This window comes from Oryx dammah, unplaced genomic scaffold, assembly GCF_014754425.2.
Source record: "Oryx dammah isolate SB20612 unplaced genomic scaffold, SCBI_Odam_1.1 HiC_scaffold_26, whole genome shotgun sequence".
Classification (NCBI taxonomy): domain Eukaryota; kingdom Metazoa; phylum Chordata; class Mammalia; order Artiodactyla; family Bovidae; genus Oryx; species Oryx dammah.
The window spans coordinates 46721860-46744026 of record NW_024070210.1 but is presented as its reverse complement, the minus strand read 5'-3'; the positions used below and the strand labels follow the sequence as shown (position 1 = coordinate 46744026).

Below are 22167 nucleotides of genomic sequence, written 5' to 3'. Positions count from 1 at the left end.
AGGAGACAAGTAAGGTGCTCTGGTATTCCCAGCTCTTTAATAATTTTCCACAGTTTGTTGTGGTGCACATAGTCAAAGGCTTTGGCGTAATCAATAAAGCAGAAGTAGACGTTTTTCTGGAACTCTCTTGATATTTCAATGATCCAATGGATGATGGCAATTTGATTACTGTTTCATCTGTCTTTTCTAAATCCAGCTTGAACATCTGGAAATTCATGGTTCACATAGTGTTGAAGCCTGGCTTGGAGAATTTTGAGCATTATTTTGCTAGAGTGTGAGATGAGTGCAACTGTGTGGTAGTTTGAACATTCTTTGGCATTGCCTTTCTTTGGGATTGGAATGAAAACTGACTTTTTCCATTCCTGTGGCCACTGCTGAGTTCTCCAAATTTTCTGGCTTATTGAGTGCAGCACTTTCACAGCATCATCTTTTAGGATTTGAAATACCTCAACTGGGATTCCATCACCTCCACTAGCTTTGTTTGTAGTGATGCTTCCTAAGGCCCACTTGACTTTGCATTCCAGGATGTCTGACTCTAGGTGAGTGATCATATCATCATGGTTATCTGGGCAGTGAGATCTTTTATTGTTTAGTTCTTCTGTGTATTTTTCCTACCTCTTCTTAATATCTTCTGCTTCTGTTAAGTCCATACCATTTCTGTCCTTTATTGTGTCCATCTTTGCATGAAATGTTCCCATGGTATCTCTACTTTTCTTGAAGAAATCTCTCGCCCATTGTATTGTTTTCTTCTATTTCTTTGCATTGATCACTGAAGAAGGCTTTCTTATCTCTCCTTGCTATTCTTTGGAACTCTGAATTCAAATGGGTATATCTTTCCTTTTCTGCTTTGCCTTTAGCTTCTCTTCTTATCTTAGCTATTTTTAAGGCAACCTCAGACAACCATTTTGCCTTTTTGCATTTCTTTTTCTTGGGGATGGGCACTCATCTCCTTGGAAGAAAAGTTAGGACTAACCTAGACGGTATATTCAAAAGCAGAGACATTACTTTGCTGACTAAGGTCCGTCTAGTCAAGGCTATGGTTTTTCCTGTGGTCATGTATGGATATGAGAGTTGGACTGTGAAGAAGGCTGAGCACCGAAGAATTGATGCTTTTGAACTGTGGTGTTGGAGAAGACTCTTGAGAGTCCCTTGGACTGCAAGGAGATCCAACCAGTCCATTCTGAAGGAGATCAGCCCTGGGATTTCTTTGGAAGGAATGATGCTGAAGCTGAAACTCCAGTACTTTGGCCACCTCATGCGAAGAGTTGACTCATTGGAAAAGACTCTGATGCTGGGAGGGATTGGGGGCAGGAGGAGAAGGGGACGACCGAGGATGAGATGGCTGGATGGCGTCACGGACTCGATGGACGTCAGTTTGAATGAACTCCGGGAGATGGTGATGGACAGGGAGGCCTGGCATGCTGCGATTCATGGGGTCACAAAGAGTCAGACACGACTGAGCAACTGAACTGAACTGGTCTTGATCACTGCCTCCTGTACAATGTCAGAAACCTCTGTCCACAGTTCTTCAGGCACTGTATCTATCAGATCTAATCCCTTGAATCTATACTTCCATTGTATAATTGTAAGGGATTAACCTCAAGGGACACACATAACAATATCAGTAAACTCTTTATAGAACTAAAGTCTAACACATGGAAAATGTCAGCACTATTCATTCTAGAGAAGACCACCCGAGGCCAGATGAAAGGAACCAGAGAAACTCAAGAGATACCTCAGACAAAATCAAAGAAGCACAGGCCCTGAGCACACCCTGATCAAATCAGCAACATTGGACCTACCTTCTCCCCCACCCCCCACAGCACTTGATGAATTCTTTCTACTTCACCCAAAACTGTCTCAGAGATTTGATTAAGTACCAGTGCACAGAGGCCAAATTTTTGGTATCAGGAGGCGAGGAAATTAATTGCATGAGTAGAAGATATAGCTATTTTTTAAGGAGAACAAATATCTAAGCAATAACAATGCAAAAAAAAAATTAGAATATGGACACAGGTCTAGGTAAGCATGCAGATGGCAGAGGTGGCGGATGTCTGTGGTCAGAGCTTGAGGAGACTCTCCAGTAGGTGCTCCTCATTTTTCAGTGAAATAGGAAGCAAGGTTATCAGTTATTAGTGAGGGTGGTGGAGGAGCAGCTGCAAGTTTAAGAAGATTTTGTTTCCTAAACACCACAAGGCTGTTGACTGAAGAATGGAAGGTTTGGAGAACTGTGCTGGCACTCCCCGCCCTCATTTCCATTTCCTGACCCACTCAATGTCAATGGTGAACAGTCAGACATGTTCCTAGAGATTTTTTTTTTTTTTAAGTAAGTGCCATGTCAACTCATTGGAGAGCTTTGTTTAAGATGGATTTAACTTAAAATTAAATTTGAGCCAAATGTATCAGAATATCCTAAGCATCTGGGATAATCCTTTTCTCAACATTTTATATTGTAACATTCATTTAGCAAAGGCACCACATCTTATTCACCGGGGATGAATAATACTTATCAAGAGACAGGTAAAATAAGACTTTACCAGGGAATAAATGTGTGTCACATGGAGACAGTGACAAAATAAATAAATAAATGATGTACCTTCATCCTAAAAAAGGTAATACTTGTTAGCAGGTCAACAGTTGATTTCAGGTCCTGCAGTCTTTCTGCATTGCTGGCAGGAAAGTGTTCCTGGTTAATTAGAAAACAGGAAATGGGTAAATTACCAGCATTAAGCCTCCAGTGGGAAATAAACTAGCTTTCTGTGGGAAAAAGAAAAAAGGTTAAGTAAATCATGAAATATTTAGAAAGTATCACCACAGTATTCTCACAACATTTTTACTATAAAATATTACAGAGGGTAAAAATGTTGGAGATAGTCTTGTCTTAGTCTTAGAAAGTCATTCTTCTATTTATTCCCACAATATAATAAAAATGTACAAAATAAAATCATTAATGCGGCACTATTAGGTTACTCATCTTTGATTCATAAAATAGTATTCTTACTGAAAGAGGGAAGATCACTATCTATTTGAAAATTATTTTTTATAATTTTCTCGATAGGTTATTTTGTTTTTAAATACTTTTGGGAGCCTTTACATGTGCTATATTTACTTTTTTATATAAAGAAACTTTTAAAAGTTAAAAAGATAAAAATTAGACTGTACTGTACTTCTCTACAAAAAGTATTTGGGATTTAAACAAAAAGTTTGGTGAGAAATGTCATATAAAAACAGATGTTCAGAATTCTGAAGAAAAAGAAAGGTATAATTATTAAAATATTAAAGAAACAATTTTAGCATTGAGAAATTTCCCATATTAATATGCTTCCAGATAGGCTTTTTAAATAGTCATCAGAAAAAATACAAGTAACTTTTCTTAATAGATATTCAAGAACTCAAGCAAAGTTGGGGTGTCAAAGTGATGGTGAATGTGGTGGCCTCAAGGTCCTTCTTGTCCCCAAATGTCATTTTCACCACCTGGCATAGCAGTTCCCTTCTCATAGTGTTGGCCCCAGTTCCAACATGATAGATGAGTCAGACAAAATCTGGTATTATAATTTCCAGAAATGTGCATTAAAGATATTCTTCAATAAAATACTAAAAAAAAAAGAATATCAAAGAGATACATATGTGGACATATGTAAACAGGTTTAGAATAAACCATTAAGTAAAGAATACAATAGCTATTAGTACAGATTTTTTGGTAAATAAAATATGCAATTAATTTTTTGTAATTAAGGTATTCTGTAACTAAAATTATATGTGTGTTTTTACACACACACATACACATACATGAATATATTTGTGTGAGTTTGTGTGTGTTTCACCTGGAGGTAAAGCATAGAACTGTTCACAATGAACTCGGGACAGCTTCACACACACACATTGTATTGATCCAGGAGTGAACTAAGCATTACTATCAGGAGTCTCAGAAGCTGAGGAAGTATCTGCAGAATGTCTCATAAGAAGGGAGAGCTTTCAAGATGAGGCCTGGGCCACATACTCCTACTCCATGAAGTAGCAGTCGGCCACTCAATCTGATGACTATTAAAATATTTAAAGAAATATGTGTACATACACACAGACACAAACACACACACACAGAGTATTGTTGTAGTCTGAAGTGGAGTGAGGTACCTGGACAAGGGATGTCTATTTGATTATTTAGGAGGCCTGCCGACTGTGACAGGACACAAGATCATTATCTTTACTTCTCTCTTACACAGTGGATAACTTTTCTACAATATGACAAGAAGTGATCTGAGCCAAGTACAGCAGTTTACCTTTAGGCAAATAATTTTATACATACCCTATACTTTGACAGGTCAATTCTTAAAGAGTTATGCAACTGGTCCAGTAGTTTTATGAATTTTTCCCTCTGTACAAATAAAACACAAAATAGGAAAATGGAAATCAATGATCATTCTAAATGTAGTCCTCACAACAAAACTAGTCTGAATTATGGTCCCCATTTTATAGAGGGCGTGGTGTTTAGTCTTCATGCCTTGCCTCTTTTGTGACCCTATGCACCGTAGCCCACCAGGATCCCCTGTCTGTGGGATTTTTCAGACAAGAATATTGGAGTGGGTTGCCATTTTCTTCTCCAGGGTATCTACCCAACCCAGGGATCAAACCCCTGTCTCCTGCATCAGCAGGCAGATTCTTTACCCCTGAGCCACCACAGAAAACCATTTTATAGGAAGGAAGGTCAAAAATTGTCAGCTATTTCTCCAGATCATAGAGCTGGAATGTGCAATAGCTGTGATTCAAGCTCAGGTCTCTGACACCAAATCCACACTCTTTCTGTAAGTCACACTGCCTCTCTCTGATGAATGAGACAGTATCCAGAGAGCTGTGTTAGAAAGAGTCCAGACAACACAGTAGTATGAGTCAGGAAGAAAAATATAACCCAACTCCCTACAACCCTCACATGCCACACCATCTCTCCAAAATTAAACCATAGTTTTTTCAAGTTCTCCCATCTATGAAAGTGGGAATAACTGCTCTTTTTGTCAAAATCAATTTCAAAAAGCATTTCCCTTTTGGTAATAGACTTCATAATCTTAAAGGATCGACTGCCTTTACAGTATAATTATGATTTAGTGCTAAAAAAAAAAAGTATAAAAATCAGGTGAACAAAAACTACTGATGCCTTCCTCTGATATTGTTCAGGGTTGTACTGACCTCTTCAGAGAAGGATTTGAAGATGATAGGTGATAAGAATTAAGTAGTTTTGCTAATAATCATAAAGATATAGGTGTGTGGATTAAATAAATTAAACAAATTAGATACAGTGAAAACCACCAAAGTCACACAAAAAAGTTATAGGTCGACAAAAACCAGTCTGAGTACCTGATTTCCAAACAAAAATGAAAAAAAAAAAATAGGGAGATGGCTAGATGACATTAAAGGCTTATCCCTACATTAATATTTTGTAAATACATTATACTGTATTAGCAAAAGTAGAAATTTTTCTCAGTAGTTTCACATATAAGGTAGATTTATGGGATATATAACTCATATTCCTTGGAGTCACTGATTTTAATGAAATGAGCTGAATATTAACAGGAATTGATAAATTGTTCCTAAGCTGAGACTTCAATTTTCTGAATAAACTGCCTTTTATCAGGTTTATACATCAGCGAACAAAGTTCGAGAATGGCTTCTGTGTTAACTAACCCCCGTGGTGGCAATGAAGGAGCCTAAGAAATGAAACGTCTTCCAGAAGCTTGTCATCTTATTAAGTAAGTAAGATTCTCCAGGAAAGCTGCCAAAAAACACAATGAATGTCTTGGATTTTTCTTTCTTATGCCCTATCATACCTTCCTAGGGGAGGAGGTGACCTATACTACCCTTTATTAACCCCTCATCACCTACTGATGTGGGTCAGTGACTCTCAATCAAAACAGAAAAACAAAAGAGCCAGTACAATCATCAGTTTGGGTCACAGTAGTTAATCATTCAATGATCATAAAAAGCAATGTGTTTGTGTCAGTCTCTGAATGCTCTATGCGACCTCTGTGGTTGGTATGAATCATTAAGACAGCTGACATGACTCTGGTCAATCACGCTGTGACCCTAACACACTGGGACCAACTCATCTGGCCATCTGCCCAATACCCATTCTTCTTCCTTTCCTTACTAACAGAACCTCAAGAGTCAAATGTGTCCTTTATGAAACACTTACCTTCCCAGGCTTTTTTTTTTTTACTCTAGGAATGGCCATGTAGCAAAGTTTTGGCCAATAAGATGTAACTAGCTTATTAAAGGAGACAGAACTAGCCAAAATATTACCAGTGAATTATTATTTAGAAAGATTCTAAAAGAATGTTCTGCAGAGTTTGTTGTATAATATTAGTGTTTGCCATATAATTCTTTGTCAGGCCATCTTTCCATTTGCCCTTTGTGTGTCCCTCCTTTTTCCACTTTAAACTCAGACTAGATAAGAGAAGGTCAAATATACTGAGGCTATAAGATAAAAGCTAAACAAATGGTAAGAAGAATGAGGTAGGAAGCTAGGAGCCCCCACATATCACCCTTAATTCTGGCTGTCCATCCTTTCAAAACATTGCAATCCTGAGCAGTTGTATTAGCCCTGAAATCCTTACCACCTCTGGACTTAGGTTACATGGGAAAAAAATACTGAGTTAACTTTGTTTAGTCTGTTTCATGCAGCTCAACAAAATTCTGACTGATACAGATTATGCATTTGGTTTTTCTACCTAGGTCTTCAGTGCCCAGCTGGACAATTTACATTCAAAGAAAATAGAAAACTGGAGAGAAAACCACCAGGCTTGTGGTTGCTAAATCCCAAACAATATCAGATGATATGAAATTAAAAGTATTCTGCTGATTGAATTTTCATAGACATTTTTTAAACAGCAGGACAGCTTGAAATTTAATTTTATTTACCATGTTTCTATTTAACTAGAGTGAGATTGGCTTTATGAGAGCAGAGGGGGCCTATTACCTACATGGTGTGATTTGAGAAATAAGAAAAGACTGTGTGATTAAAAAAATGTTTCCCAAGGGCCATGCCGCATTCCTGAAACTGCCACGTTATGCCTGGAATTTGGTAGGGACCAAATCTATAACATTAGCAGTAAGCATTATCTGTTATCAAAAATTAAGTTTTAATTAGTTGACGAGAGTACTCTAGGCCAGGAGTCCGCAAACTGCCTATGAAGAGCCAGACAGTAAGTATTTGCAGCTCTGTGGTCTCTGTCACAACCACTAAACTCTGCCCTTGCAGCACAAGAGTTTCTACAAACAATATATAAATAAATGAGCATGGTTGTTTCCCAGTAAAATTTTGCTTATGGATACTGAAATGTAGATTTCATATAATTTTCATGCATGAAAAAATGGTTATCTTTTGATTTTTTAAAACTACTTAAAAATGTAAAAGTTATTCTTAACTATAAGCCATACAAAACCAGCTGGTGAGCCACTTTTGACCCAAGGAAAGAGGGAATACTTTGAGTAGGGGGAGGCAGTTGTTATCCCACAAGGACACTCTTAGTAAGTTTCCCTAGGATCCTGGGAATCGTGGAAGGATTATAAGCACGGTGTGTAAAGGGTGATAAGGAACCTCTGCATCACCCCCAGCTTCTCTCTCAATCTGGTTGCTTCTCAGTATCTCACTCCAAAAGCAGTGGTAGATTTACCTGAGCTAATGGTGTTTAAGCTCTGGGGGATCTTCACTTGATTCAGCTTCCTAGGGATGAGCCCTAGCTGCATGTTCAACCTGCTCTTAACTTTTTACAAAATTTACGAGAATAGGATAAACGTATTCTGACCTGGACCAGAAAATTGTATTTTCTAGAAAGCATTTTCTAGATGATATCAAAAGCAGTCATTCTTTAGGCTGAACAGAAACATTTCAAGTAGAATTAATGAATAGCCTATTTTGATAAATTTTGATAATTTAATTAATGCTAACTGTATGAATATATTAGAAACATATTTGCATTCCTTGTAGATTTGAGACTAATACTGATATTTGCAGGGATACCATAAAATTATAAAATGCAAATGAAACAATGCTATCAATGACACAGTAATTAATAAATGACATAAATTCATGACATAAATTCAAAGAGTATATAGTCACTTAATAGGCAAACTTGAAAAGCACTGAGATCTTATCATCCACTGAGCAAGAAAGCCTCATGTTTTGCTCAGTTTGACTAAACTTTAGATAGGCTTCTTCTTGACTCTGAGTCTTACTTCCAATTTTTTTTTTTTTTTAAAGCACTTTTCTTTTTTAGGTTCCTTTTTTTTTTTCACAATAGTAAAAGATGTTTATCAGTTTTCACAATCAATAGGCTGACAAAAAATAAAAGATAATTACAATCGCAAGCCATAACGGGAACATGATTACCTTAACAATATAAAATAGTTACATACAATTTGGGGGGTCAAGCAGAGTGATATGGTAAGTGGAAGTGCAGACACAAACAAGTGCACGTTTTCATCCACCCAGCCAGTCTATGTCTTTGGTTGGTGCATTTAATCCATTTACATTTAACAAAATTATTGATATGTATGAGAAGGAAACGGCAACCCATTCCAGTATTCTTGCCTGGAGAATCCCAGGGACGGAGGAGCCTGGTGGGCTGCCGTCTATGCGGTCGCATAGAGTCGGACCGACTGAAGCGACTTAGCAGCAAGTAGCAGCAGCATGATCCTACTACCATTTTCTTAATTGTTCTGGGTTTATTTTCTGTAGATCTTTTCCTTCTTGTTTCCTGCCTAGAGAAGTTCCTTTAGCATTTGTTGTACAGCTGGTTTGGTGGTGTTGAATTCTCTTAACTTTTGCTTGTCTGGAAAGCTTTTGATTTCTTCATCAAATCTGAGCTAGAGTCTTGCTGGGTAGAGTATTCTTGGTTGTTGTTATTCCCTTTCATCAATTTAAACATACTGTACCCTTCCATCAACATAAACATTCCCTCTGGTTTATAGAGTTTCTGTTGAGAAATCAGCTGATAGCCTGATGGGAGTTCTCTTGTATATTATTGATCATTTTTTCCCTTAATGCTTTTAATATTTTATCTTTGTTAACTTTTGTCAGTTTGATTACTATGTATCTTGGTCTATTCCTCCTTGGGTTTATCCTGCCTGGGACTTTCTGGGTTTCCTAGATTCAGCTGACTATTTCCTTTTCCCATGTTGGGGAAGTTTTTAGCTATTACCTCTTCAAATATTTTCTTAGGTCCTTTCTCTCTCTCTCTTTTTTTTTCTTTTTGCAATTTGTTTTAGACATCATGTTTTTTCTTTTTTTTCTTTTTTTCTCTGATTGAAAGCATTTCTTGTCATTTTATCAGAAATTTCAGGTTTCTCAGGGATTTGGAAAAGGAACACATATGTTGGAACATGGCTGTGTGATGAAGGGGAAGAGCTGACTTTTTAAATTATTACATAAGTTTCAGGTGAACAGTGTTATAGTTTGACATATCTATACATTGCATAGGGATCACCATCACAAGTCTAGTTTCCATTCATCACCAGAGCTGAATCCCTGCCTGATATATCTCTTTCACCTCCAAACTTTCCTTTACAGAGTGAACTTTCTAAGTCAGAAATTCGAACAGATTCTACATGATTCCTCAAGAATTAAGTCCAAATATCTTAGTGAGCATTAAAGGCCCTCAGTCATCTGATGTCAATCCAGCAACACAACAATCTCTTATATTTCCATCTTTTAGTCTATCTGCCCTACTCGGTAGGCACACTACACACCCTTTTAACTTACTTTTGCATCTTCTCCTTGTCTTTACTTCAAAGTCTCAGGTAGTTTCCCTACTATTTCCTGGACTTGAAAAGTACTATTCACCCCTAATAGTACTATTCCTTTTGGCAAGCTTCCATGAGCCTCTGAAGAGTATCAATCACTTTCTCCTCCTCAATCTCAAAGCACATTTATAAATATGAGCTCCTTTGACACCCATTGGGGAGTGATTTATGGATGTTGTCACACACAGTTATCTGACTATCCCATTAGAGCATAAGCCTCAGAGTACAAAGATCAACATCTATCTTTCAGCCCCTCTAGGACCATCATGCCTCACATGAAGTATCACATAATTATGCATTTGAATAAGTGAATAAGTAAAAGAATACATGCAATAATAAAGGATTGTTGTTGCTGTTTAGTTGCCCAGTTGTGCTGGTCTCTTTGCGACCCCATGAACTGCAGCACACCTGACCTCCCTGTCCCTCACCATCTGCCAGAGTTTGCCCAAGTTCATGTCCATTCCATGAGTGATGCAGGGTATTTGTTTTGTGGGGCACTGGCTATGTCAAAGAAGGTGTCTATGCTGAAGAAAAAAAAATAGGGCTAGATAAACATAAATTTTACTAATAATTTATTTGCTATTTGTGTCTTAAGATAAGGCCACCCAGGTGACTCAGTGTTAAAGAATCTGCCGGCCAATGCAGGAGACATGCATGGGTTTGATCCCTGGGTTGAGAAGATCCCCTGGAGAAAATGGCAACCCATGTCAGTATTCTTGCCTGGGAAATCCCATGGACAGAGAAGCCTGGTGGGCTATAGTCTGAAAATACTCACTAAATAAAGTTCCTAAATTATTTTCTTCAGAGTTGAAAAACAGACTCCCACCTAACGGAAATTCTTCTTTTTCAACTCTTGTTCTACCTATGGTGTTTTCAACACCAATGAAGATGTTTTGGTTGAATCAAATTCTTTGATCTTGACTCCCAGCAATCTTTGCACACAAGGGTGTGCTGGAAAACCATTTCTTCAAAAGAATAAAGCCTTGATTTTTAGCATTTACCAATTTTTATGATGTAAATACTCTCCATATTTCCAGTTTCAAGGATGGCTGTATTCAACAACCAGCTTGCAATATTCTTTAAAATTCAGCAATCATTGTCTGTCAGCAGGCACAGACTGGCTCTAGGACACCACTGTTTTATACTCAATATTCAACAGTCTTCTCCTAGATATGGAAGATGGCTCTTCCCTAATGGCTCAGCAGGTAAGGAATGCAGGAGACACAGGAGACTCGGGTTTGATCCTAGGGTTGGGAAAGTTCCCTGGAGGAAGGCATGGCAACCCACTCCAGTATTCTTGCCTAGAGAATTCCCATGGACAGAGGAGCCTGGAGGGCTACAGTCCATGGGGTTGCAAAGAGTCAGACACAACTGAGAGACTAAGCACAGCAGCAGCATTATTTTTCTACCCAAATCCTTTGTCTCTGTCACTATCATGACTGCATTTATCAAACCTAGATTCCACAGTGAGTCACATCAACTTTTTTTGATTGCCTAAACCTTCTGTTGCCTCTTTTTTTTTTTTTTTTGGCAAAATTTCAGCCTTATGCTGAATCTGTTACTATATCAGAATCTGCATGCTGAGAAATTCTGAGGAAAATGCACAGCCACATGAATTATTATGACAACAGAGTTATGCTTCCTGATGCCAAATGAGACCTTCAGCTTTACTAGGAACTTGTCTTACGAGGCCCCGAGACATTTGTCTTTCTATTCCCTTCAGGAGCTTAACCAAACCTTTTCCAGCCACCTCTAGTTCGCACATCTCTATCATAGGCCTTATCTTATACCTGGACATTTCTTGACCTGTAGACAATCAGAGAAGATTAGGAAATGCTGTAATGTGATGTAATTAGAGAAGAGAAGAGAGGCGAAAAGCAAAGGAGAAAAGGAAAGATATAGGCATCTAAATGCAGAGTTCCAAAGAATAGCAAGAAGAGATAAGAAAGTCTTCTTCAACGATCAATGCAAAGAAATAGAGGAAAACAACAGATTGGGAAAGACTAGAGATCTCTTTGGGAAAATTAGAGATACCAAGGGAACATTTCATGCAAAGATGGGCTCGATAAAGGACAGAAATGGTATGGACCTAACAGAAGCAAAAGATATTAAGAAGAGGTGGCAAGAATACACAGAAGAACTGTACAAAAAAGATCTTCACGACCCAGACAGTCATGATGATGTGATCACTAATCTAGAACCAGACATCTTGGAATGTGAAGTCAAGTGGGCCTTAGAAAGCATCAATACGAACAAAGCTAGTGGAGGTGATGGAATTCCAGTTGAGCTGTTTCAAATCCTGAAAGATGATGCTGTGAAAGTGCTGCACTCAATATGCCAGCAAATTTGGAAAACTCAGCAGTGGCCACAGGACTGGAAAAGGTCACTTTTCATTCCAATCCCAAAGAAAGGCAATGCCAAAGAATGTTCAAACTACCACACAATTGCACTCATCTCACATGCTAGTAAAGTAATGCTCAAAATCCTCCAAGCCAGGCTTCAGCAATACATAAACCGTGAACTCCCTGACGTTCAAGCTGGTTTTAGAAAAGGCAGAGGAACCAGAGATCAAATTGCCAACAACCGCTGGATCATGGAAAAAGCAAGAGAGTTCCAGAAAAACATCTATTTCTGCTTTATTGACTATGACAAAGCCTTTGACTGTGTGGATCACAATAAACTGTGGAAAATTCTGAAAGAGATGGGAATACCAGACCACCTGACCTGCCTCTTGAGAAATCTGTAGGCAGGTCAGGAAGCAACTGTTAGAACTGGACATGGAACAACAGACTGGTTCCAAATAGGAAAAGGAGTCCATCAAGGCTGCATATTGTCACCCTGCTTATTTAACTTCTATGCAGAGTACATCATGAGAAACGCTGGGCTGGAAGAAACACAAGCTGGAATCAAGATTGCTGGGAGAAATATCAATAACCTCAGATATGCAGATGACACCACCTTTATGGCAGACAGTGAAGAGGAGCTAAAAAGCCTCTTGATGAAAGTGAAAAAGGAGAGCAAAAAGTTGCCCTAAAGCTCAACATTCAGAAAACGAAGACCATGGCATCCGGTCCCATCACTTCATGGGAAATAGATGGGCAAACAGTGGAAACAGTGCGAGACTTTATTTTTGGGGGCTCCAAAATCACTGCAGATGGTGGCTGCAGCCATGAAATTAAAAGACGCTTACTGCTTGGAAGAAAAGTTATGACCAACCTAGATAGCATATTCAAAAGCAGAGAGATTACTTTACCGACTAAGGTCCATCTAGTCAAGGTTATGGTTTTTCCTGTGGTCATGTATGGATGTGAGAGTTGGACTGTGAAGAAGGCTGAGCACCGAAGAATTGATGCTTTTGAACTGTGGTGTTGGAGAAGACTCTTGAGAGTCCCTTGGACTGCAAGGAGATCCAACCAGTCCATTCTGAAAGAGATCAGCCCTGGGATTTCTCTGGAAGGAATGATGCTAAAGCTGAAGCTCCAGTACTTTGGCCACCTCATGCGAAGAGTTGACTCATTGGAAAAGACTCTGATGCTGGGAGGGATTGGGGGCAGGAGGAGAAGGGGATGACCGAGGATAAGATGGCTGGATGGTGTCACGGACTCGATGGACGTGAGTCTGAGTGAACTCCGGGAGATGGTGATGAACAGGGAAGCCTGGCATGCTGCGATTCATGGGGTCGCAAAGAGTCAGACACGACTGAGCGACTGAACTGAACTGAACTATGTAATTAGGGAAATGCTGACTTCATCAAATTTTCACTCCTATATCAAAAACTTAGCATTCTCTGCAAGGATTCACACAACATTTCCTCAAACTTCAGAGCAGAACTTGTCCTTTTTTCAATTTCAAAGAATGTTCCTCCTTCAGTCCTCTTGACCAGGTTTACTTGTCCTCTGGAATGTTATGGAATCACTTATGCTCCATCTGATAAATTGCAACATCACTTTTGCAGCTAGTTCCTGTCGTAACAATGTATCAATATGCTCAGTGTATCTCAGTAGTGAGTAGTGGTAGTGTAGTCGCTCAGACATGTCTGACTCTTTGCGACTCCATGGACTGTAGCCCACCAGGGTCCTCCATTCATGGGATTCCCCAGGCAAGAGTACTGGAGTGGGTTGCCATTTCCTTCTCCAGGGGATCTTCCCGACCCAGGGATCGAACCCAGGTCTACCGCACTGTAGGCGTCTGAGCCACCAGGGAAGTCAGTTTATCTTATTAAACACTAAAACTCCTACTCTACCAGACAGTAAAAATAACATGTTTTTTTAATGATAAAGCCTTTCAATCTTAACCAATCTCTCTTACCATTTCATTCAAGTTGCTTAACAGATTAGTCTCAATTTCCTCACATATTTTCTCTATTTTTTCATTAATATAAATTAAAAATATAATATAGAAAAATGTACAACTTTAATATAAAGATAAATACAACCCCCGCCGCCCCCCCCCCCACCACACACACACCAAAAAAAATATATATATATAAATGGTTGCACCATTGGCATTTTGGTACATTTTCTTTCAGGGTTGTTTCTAAACCAGTAACTATGTATGAACATATATGTACGTGTGTGTGTTTTCAGTGCTAGATAGAATTAGAGTATATACAGAGTTTTGTATGTATATGTTTTTATTTGTCATTAGTTCATGGCCATTGCTCAATTATATACATGTTCCTTTAAAAGCTTGATTTTTAAGTTACTGAAATTAAAAAAAAAACTTGATTTTTTAAATGATTGCATTATATTTTAGGGAATAAACAAACCCTAATTTATACCAGTATTCATACCCGCCATTCACTGAGGATTTCTAAGAAATTAGGCTTCAATCTCAGCCACTTCACTTAGCAATGACCTCCTAACAGCCAAACCTCATTTCTTTCTGGACCTTACTTGGACTTTTTCCAACAGTTGACAAAGCAATACACTCTTCTTTTCTTAAAATATTTTTACCTTGTCTTTCATAATGTCAGGTTTTTACTATCTTTTTTACCCAATTTGTCTAACAATTTTTCTCAGCGAACTTTGCTTGCCCCTCCTCTTCACACACATGTGTTCTATAGTTTTCACTTTATTCATCTAAACCATGACTTTAAATAGCACTGCACACAAAAAATCTGGATTTGGAAGAGTAGTGATTTTCTTTTCTTAAATATATGTTTGTTTTACAATCCTTATAGGTAAGAAATCTTTTCCACTCTTTTTTCCTTTTTTTTAAGATTAAATGTGTCTAGATTACACCTTTGGGCAAGATAAAAAAGGAGCTCTATAACGGTGTTTCAATCTGAGTCACAGCTGACAGTATCAGCTTCAGAAATCAGATTAATAAGAACTTCAGGCCAAGTGGATTCGGGGAATGTTATACTTTTGTATATGTATTTTCCTGAGCAAAGTGGATTCTTTTCAATAGGCAGAGAAAAATCTAGCCAAATTTATGTATCAAATCACCAAGTTATCAAGATGTAGTCTGAAAAAAGACTTCTTATTGACCATCTTCTATAAATTATTTGATTTACAAAATGAACTTTCTAATAATTATGTTGCCACTAGAACACTACAAAGTAGTGAAATCAATTTGGCTCCTCTTCTTTGGGTCAGCATGAAGCATGCTATCTCATTTTCCTCCAGGTAGTTTTTACAGTGGAAATTAATCATATAAACACAGCTTTTTCTCAGAGGTAGACAGGCTCAGTGTTCCACAAGATTGGCTTATTCTCTACAGTATACCCAGGCATAATATTAAAAGCAAAACAATTTCATAACACCAAATGCTTTATGTTATAGGTAAAATCCCAAGACAATGAATATTGTTATCAAGATGTGGTTTTTATAACAAAAACTATTCTGTGATCTGGTAATGGCCATAACAGTATTTTGTTGAGCTGGTTAGGGAGTTTTCTTTGGTGCCAGCTCTTACAAGAGTCAACCTGTCTAACAAAAGTAGCTGATGTTGTATTGTATATACTGTAGGTAGTCCAGGAGAGATGAAATCTTCATACCTTATATTTAGAGAGAGCTTTGAAGTCTTAAAAAGTAGCTTATCTTCATTTGATTTCCATATTAAACTTGAGAAACATGTTAGAGCAAAACTTTCTATCCTCACTGAATGTACTGAGATACTGAGGCTTAAATGACCGAACTGACTTGCTAAATTTGAATACACACTCAAACTCCATGACTCCTAACCCAGAAAGTGTCCTCTTCTATCAGTATTTATTTTGATTTGTCAATAAATAATAATTACCTTTTCCTTTAATTCCTTCCAAGTGATCTCACACATTTCCCACGCACTTTCTTTTAGACGTAAAGGACAAGGAAAGAGTAGACAGAGCAGTGCTTTACAACCTTTTATTTGTTAGGTCTCATTTGTTTCTACTGTATGACACATACCTCCAAATATGACTTCTAACAACACAATCGATAATAAAAATCTATTCAGTGAACCAATTTGGAAGTGCAGTGAGAAGAGAAACAATGGTGTCATGGAAACCACTTTCCTACAATGGATCTTAGTTTCCTCCACAAACAACTTGTCTTACATGGTTATTGAGAGAGAGCTACTGCCTACCAAAGGCCCTGGTGAAAATCTGGGGAATATTTCAGGCATCTTTCCCTTCTCCTCATTGTTCACATGCCTAACGACACAAAGAACTGTTGAGTCTATGCTCTGAAAAGCTCTGGAATTTTTCTTTCCAATCCATCTCCACCAACTCTCAGTTTAGATCTTTATCACTTTACTGGGGTTACCATAAATTTATATCTTATTTCCAATCTTGTCAATTTCAATTTCATTATGCTTATAGAGAATGGGTTCCAGCGTCAGATACAACGGCTAAATACTTGAGACTCCTTAGGATCCTGCATTTTTACTGTTCAACATGTTATTAAATGCATTTGAATATATCAGGTGGACAGTCTTAATTAGGTACAGATAGTTTTCTCAGTCTCTTTATACACCTAACACTTTTTCATTTTCACTTAGATAATATGTCCTTATCCATTAGTACCAGTAGAAATCCATAAGAAGTGTAAATGGAGCCCAAAAGGCTCTAGAGAACCCAACTGAGCTCACATTTACCAGGGAACACTATCTGAAAATTTGCATGCATGGGGAAGTTTCCTATAAATTCTACTACTCTATTATAAAATATGTTTTCCTCCATTGGAAAAGCCATTACATATATGAAGATTTAATCTAATGAAGATGCCTACTGACTGTCAGACTTTAAACTTTAGTCAATCATACTAAGAGACAAGGGCTTTCCTGGTGACTCAGTGGTAAAGAAAGACTCTGCTTCGATTCCTGGGTCAGGAAGATCTCCTAGAGAAGGAAATGGCAAGCCACTCAAGTGTTCTTGTCTGGGAAATCCCATGGACAGAGGAACCTGGTGGGCTACAGTTCACAGGGTCACAAAGAATTGGATACAACTGAGCGAATGAGCATGCACTAAGAGATTCTTCCAAAGATGTATATTCTGCAGCAACATTCTAAGATATGTGGAATCCAAAACTCCTTGAAAATCTAACTCTAATAAGTTATGAGAAATTTTTAGTTCAAAAAATAATACTTACTCCAAAGTTGGTAGCAGCAAATCGATCTGAGGCAGAAACTTGCACATTTGTTGAAATGGTTGTGTGAGCATAGAAAGCATTTATATTTGCCAGCAAGGTGCTCATTACAGCAGGGACACCGGGGCACATGTATTTAGAAGACAGACAGGAAAAATGCCTGGAAGGCAAAAACAGTAAGCACTTTAAAAACGGAACCTAATTAATTCACCTAGAAGCATATCCTCTAACATCAGCAATTAAACAATTCCTCGACTATATCTGTGAAAAGGAGAGAAAACTCTTACAGTCCCTAAGTGAAAGAGAATGCAATTCCAGCCTTTTAAAAATTTCTCATTCACAAATGTGAAGTGGTTTATTTAGAATGTGATTTGTCACAGGGACATGTGCATAATTTCTTTCAACTGGAGAGTGCTGTGTGTACACACAAAAAGTGCTATTTCCAGTGGAATCTCACACTGTCGAAAAGCAATCATCCAGGAGTCTATCATCTCTGGCAACTCTGTCCTTAATGATTTTAGTTCCTGGAGTGCTGTATTACAACCAGAATGTTCTTCCACACTTGCATTCTTCTCACATCAATCAGGTAAACAGGAAGCCCTCCTTTCCCTCCTTTCATTGCACAATGATTAAACAAGTCAACTTAACATCTGACCTGAGTCCAGTCTGCGAGCTTTTGTCATTAAGGAGTAGTTTCCATAAGCAGTTTTATTTTCTGAGATTTTGCTAAATCCTGGATTTAATTAAGCAAACAAATGAACAGTGAAGACAAATTAAATTATGCCAGCTTTATGCTTAAAGATCATTTCTTTTAAACCTTGAATAATAGTATCATTTACAGACATCAGAAGCATCAAGTATTCAGTTCTGTAACTTCTCTCAGGAAAACCTGTTTCATTTGAATTCTAACAAAAGACTTAAAAATTGAAAGCACAGTTTGTGATAAAAGTGAAAAGATAAAACATCCATGGAATAAAGAAATTTTCAGTACATAATCTGATCCCATTTTGCCCTCAATTTGTCTACCACTTAGGCATCTCTGAATTTTGAGAGAAAAGACTGTTAGGACTCAGTTCTTGATGAATGAGAGAGAAGAAAGAGAAGTGGTTACATTCCAAGTCTTTAGTTTGGGTGACTAGGTGAATGATGCTTCTGCCAAGTGAGCCTAGAACTAGAAAGAGGAAAGGGAATTAAGGTGGGGATTATGCATTCAGTTGAGTTTAAGGCACCTGTAGAGCTTTCATGTAAGGACGTCCACCAGGTTGTTGGAGACCTGGGCTGAACACTTCAATCTGGGGATCACTTCAAAACCATGAGAATGGATAAGGTTATCCAGGGAAGTCAAGTAGAATGAACAGTGTCAGGAAATGGAACCTGGGAAATACCAACAGATAGTGAACCCTGGAGATTAGTAGTGAACCCAGAGAATAGTATACCCTGGAGATTAAATAGGAAGAAAAATAAGTGAATTCTAGGGCTGAGATAAAATTTAAAATGATAGGATAAAGGAAGGCTAGGCCAGTGCAATTAGGGAACCCATGGAATAGGAGATTTGAAGGGTTAAGGATGACTGATGCTGATAGGTGCATTGAAAGAGTCTTCAGTTCAGTTTAGTCACTCAGTCGTGTCCAACTCTTTGATAAGAACCTAAAATAACTATTGGACTTGACAAACATTGTATGACTATAACAAAATCAGTGTTAGTGGAGTGACTGGGGGTTGCATCAAGAGGAGAGAGGATGGAAAGTGAGAAAGTAGCAGAAAATGATCAAGGAAAAATGGATCGAGACCATATTTTATTGATCTTTAGCTAAGCAGTTTATGGAGTTGGCTGAAATTCCTGCAGCGGGAAGTGATACCATCAGGTGAATCTGGGAAGATGACTCTGAAGTGTAAAGATGGATTGAAAAGAGTAGGTATTGGAAGCAGAAAAACAATGTAGGGGATGTAGAAGCAAAAAATGACCTTTCTGCCCTGAACTCAATATGACTAAGCACTTCACATACCACAGTCAGAAGTAACAAAATATTTTGCACCTTGAGATAATATAAAAATCACAGAATCACACTGTTTCTTATCTCCCAAATAGAAAAACCTCAAATATTTATCTAAAATCTGAATTTCCTAACAAAACAACTGTGAACTGGAGTTTAGCCATGATATATCTGAAAATGTATAGTGACCTCTGGAAGTATGAATACCAGGTGGAAAGTCGCTGTTTCTGCCAAGAATAGCACAAGAACACCAGGTAAACCAGGGAGCCTTAGGAATGTTGTGTTTTTTGTTTTTTTTTCCAGTGCTTCTAAAGTCTCATTCCCCCTCTGTACTTGTTGTAATCAAATAGATTTTCCTTTTCTGATTTTTTTTCTCCCTAAGGTCACAGAGCAAGTAAGGTAATTAAGGATTAGAGTTCAGGCAATGCAAGTTCAGAAGCATCTCTCTCAACCACCACGGTGACCTCTTAATTTATTCTCCTCCCTCTCTAATATTGTGTATTATATATTGTGTATGTATCTGTTGCTTCCAGAACACTTAGTTGTCATTTCATCCAGTTCATCTCTAGCATAATGGTTTCTTGTACACAGGAGCTGGTCACTAAGTGTTTAATGAAACCAAGTGAAAGCAGTATGAGTTACCGGTATTTAAGGAGAGTTAGAGTATAGGATGTGTGCTTGGTTACTTTGAGTATGACAGTTTATTACAACATCCAACTGATCTGTGAACACTGAGTTGAAGTGCATAGCAGTTAATGCCATAATGATCACAACTCTGAAGGTGAATTGTATTCTGCTTATAATTGGTACCCTGAGAGCAGTATTTTAAATTTTCCGGAGCGTTAGGCATGCATTCATCTTAGTGACCTGACAGAAATATTTTACCTCCTGATTCAAATGTAACTGAGATGATTTGTGGGGTGTGATGGGAGGTAGCCAGCTGTACATGATCTATTCTGATCTCCTGTAGAAATAGCCACAAAAACCAAAAAAGGATATGAAATCATACCAGTGCTACAAATCATGTGTGGCAGTCAAAGCTCTTCCTATATCTGGGAGGGATTTTGCCTAAGCTTACAGCAGTTGAATAGACTGAGAGATATTCAGTGAGTAACTAGTGTCTAAACTCTTAAACTGTTAACCTGACTAAGGAAGAAACGGCAGGATATTTATCAGAAATGTGAGCCCTAGGCTGCTGGCCAGCAAGGCTGTTATTCACCTTCCTATTCCACGGTAAATGGCTTCCCAAGGCAGTGAAGCTGCCTCTCATTTCCCACACCTTCTCAGTCTATACCCATTAAAGAGTACACAGCTCCCACGACTGCAATACAGCCTGAACAACAGGGGGCAGGCAATGGGGTTTGAAGCTACTTAGAAGAAAGGGCTGGAAAAACACGGAGAATAGTACACCCTGGAGATTAAATACAGCCTTTGACGTTATGCTCTAGCAAGACAAGAATTCACAGGTTGTTTACATTATCCAGAAAAGGCATCTGGCTCTTCCACAGAGCCCACCAATAGAAGCACGTAAAAATCTTTGCTCAATCTAAAAGCACATGGCATTTGAATAAAGCCATAGCACGGAGGGAACATTTTTGAAGAATCACTTACCATTATACGATCTGCAGGTGGATACTGGTAACACCCTAGTGGTTTACAAATACGATTTCAAGGATCCCGTAAGTTGCCAAACAAGCAGGATGCAAACATCCATGCATGTTATTATCGCCACATACACACGTGAGCACACACACTTAAACAGCAAAAATAACTAAGAACTTGATAGGAAATACTATTAACTAAAATGGTCAAAATGTTGTCTCTGTGTGGCACTACATATTTTTGTAATTAAAAAACATATCTTGTATTTTTAAAAACACTTTACCATTAGCATGTTTTATTGCCCTAATTGGAAAAATATAATACATACATATTTTAAATGTTAATTCAACTTTTGCTCTATTGTTGATTTTTATAAGTCTTTATGTAACTTTTAGCACCAATAAGAAACAAAGTAATACAACTCCTTTTAAATTTTGTTTGACTAAGGTTAACTTTTCTTTATATTTTTCTTTTTTTAATAAAACAGTAAAACTTTTCAAGTATACAATGTAAAACTGCATAACCTATATTTACAGTATCATTAAATAAGGTTTTTATGGATGAAGTTAAACAAATCATCCATAAAATAATCTTTTGGTTCAAAATGTATCATAGAGCTAATTTCTGATTGAGTAAATGCAAAAAAATACTATAAAATTACTAAGAAATAGAAGTCAGTTTTATAATAAAATATATTACTTGGAGAACAGGATTCACACACACAGTACAATGTATATAATATAGATAACTAATAAGGACCTACTGTATAGCACAGTGAACTCTACTCAGTACTTGGAAAAGAATCTAAAAAAGAGTAGATGTATGGATATGAATAACAGATTCACTTTGCTGTACACCTGAAATTAATGTCATTGTAACCTGTACCCCAATAAAAATTAAAAATAAATATCAAGAATTAATTTTAAAGATATTAATAAAATGATGTCTCATAACTTCGAATGGAAAATATAGGGGTGAAAATGGTAAAGATGTGAAAAATCAAAGGGCAAAGAGGAAAAGTTAACATTTCACCAAATAATACTGTTCATCCCATTAGATTTTTATACCAGTTTCAATATCAAATTAGCATTACTATGGTGCTCTTCTTGTCAGCTGGTTAAAATTATAAACAACAAAATTTTTGTTGTTTTTTATATGGGAAATAGATCAAAGTCATAAATATGACCCTCCTAAATTTGGTCAGAACT

General features: G+C 37.6%; 1 protein-coding gene across 1 annotated transcript in view; it reads right to left on the bottom strand.

Moving 5' to 3' along the window:
- Nucleotides 1-22167, bottom strand: part of UNC13C (unc-13 homolog C) — a 692819-nt gene that overhangs the window by 288442 nt on the left and 382210 nt on the right. Inside the window, exons 15-17 of the mRNA XM_040226553.1 lie at nt 17367-17523; nt 4307-4375; nt 2597-2686 (exon numbers count right to left, since the gene is read on the bottom strand). Coding sequence (XP_040082487.1) covers nt 2597-2686; nt 4307-4375; nt 17367-17523 — 316 coding nt within the window. The remainder of the gene's footprint in view (nt 1-2596; nt 2687-4306; nt 4376-17366; nt 17524-22167) is intronic.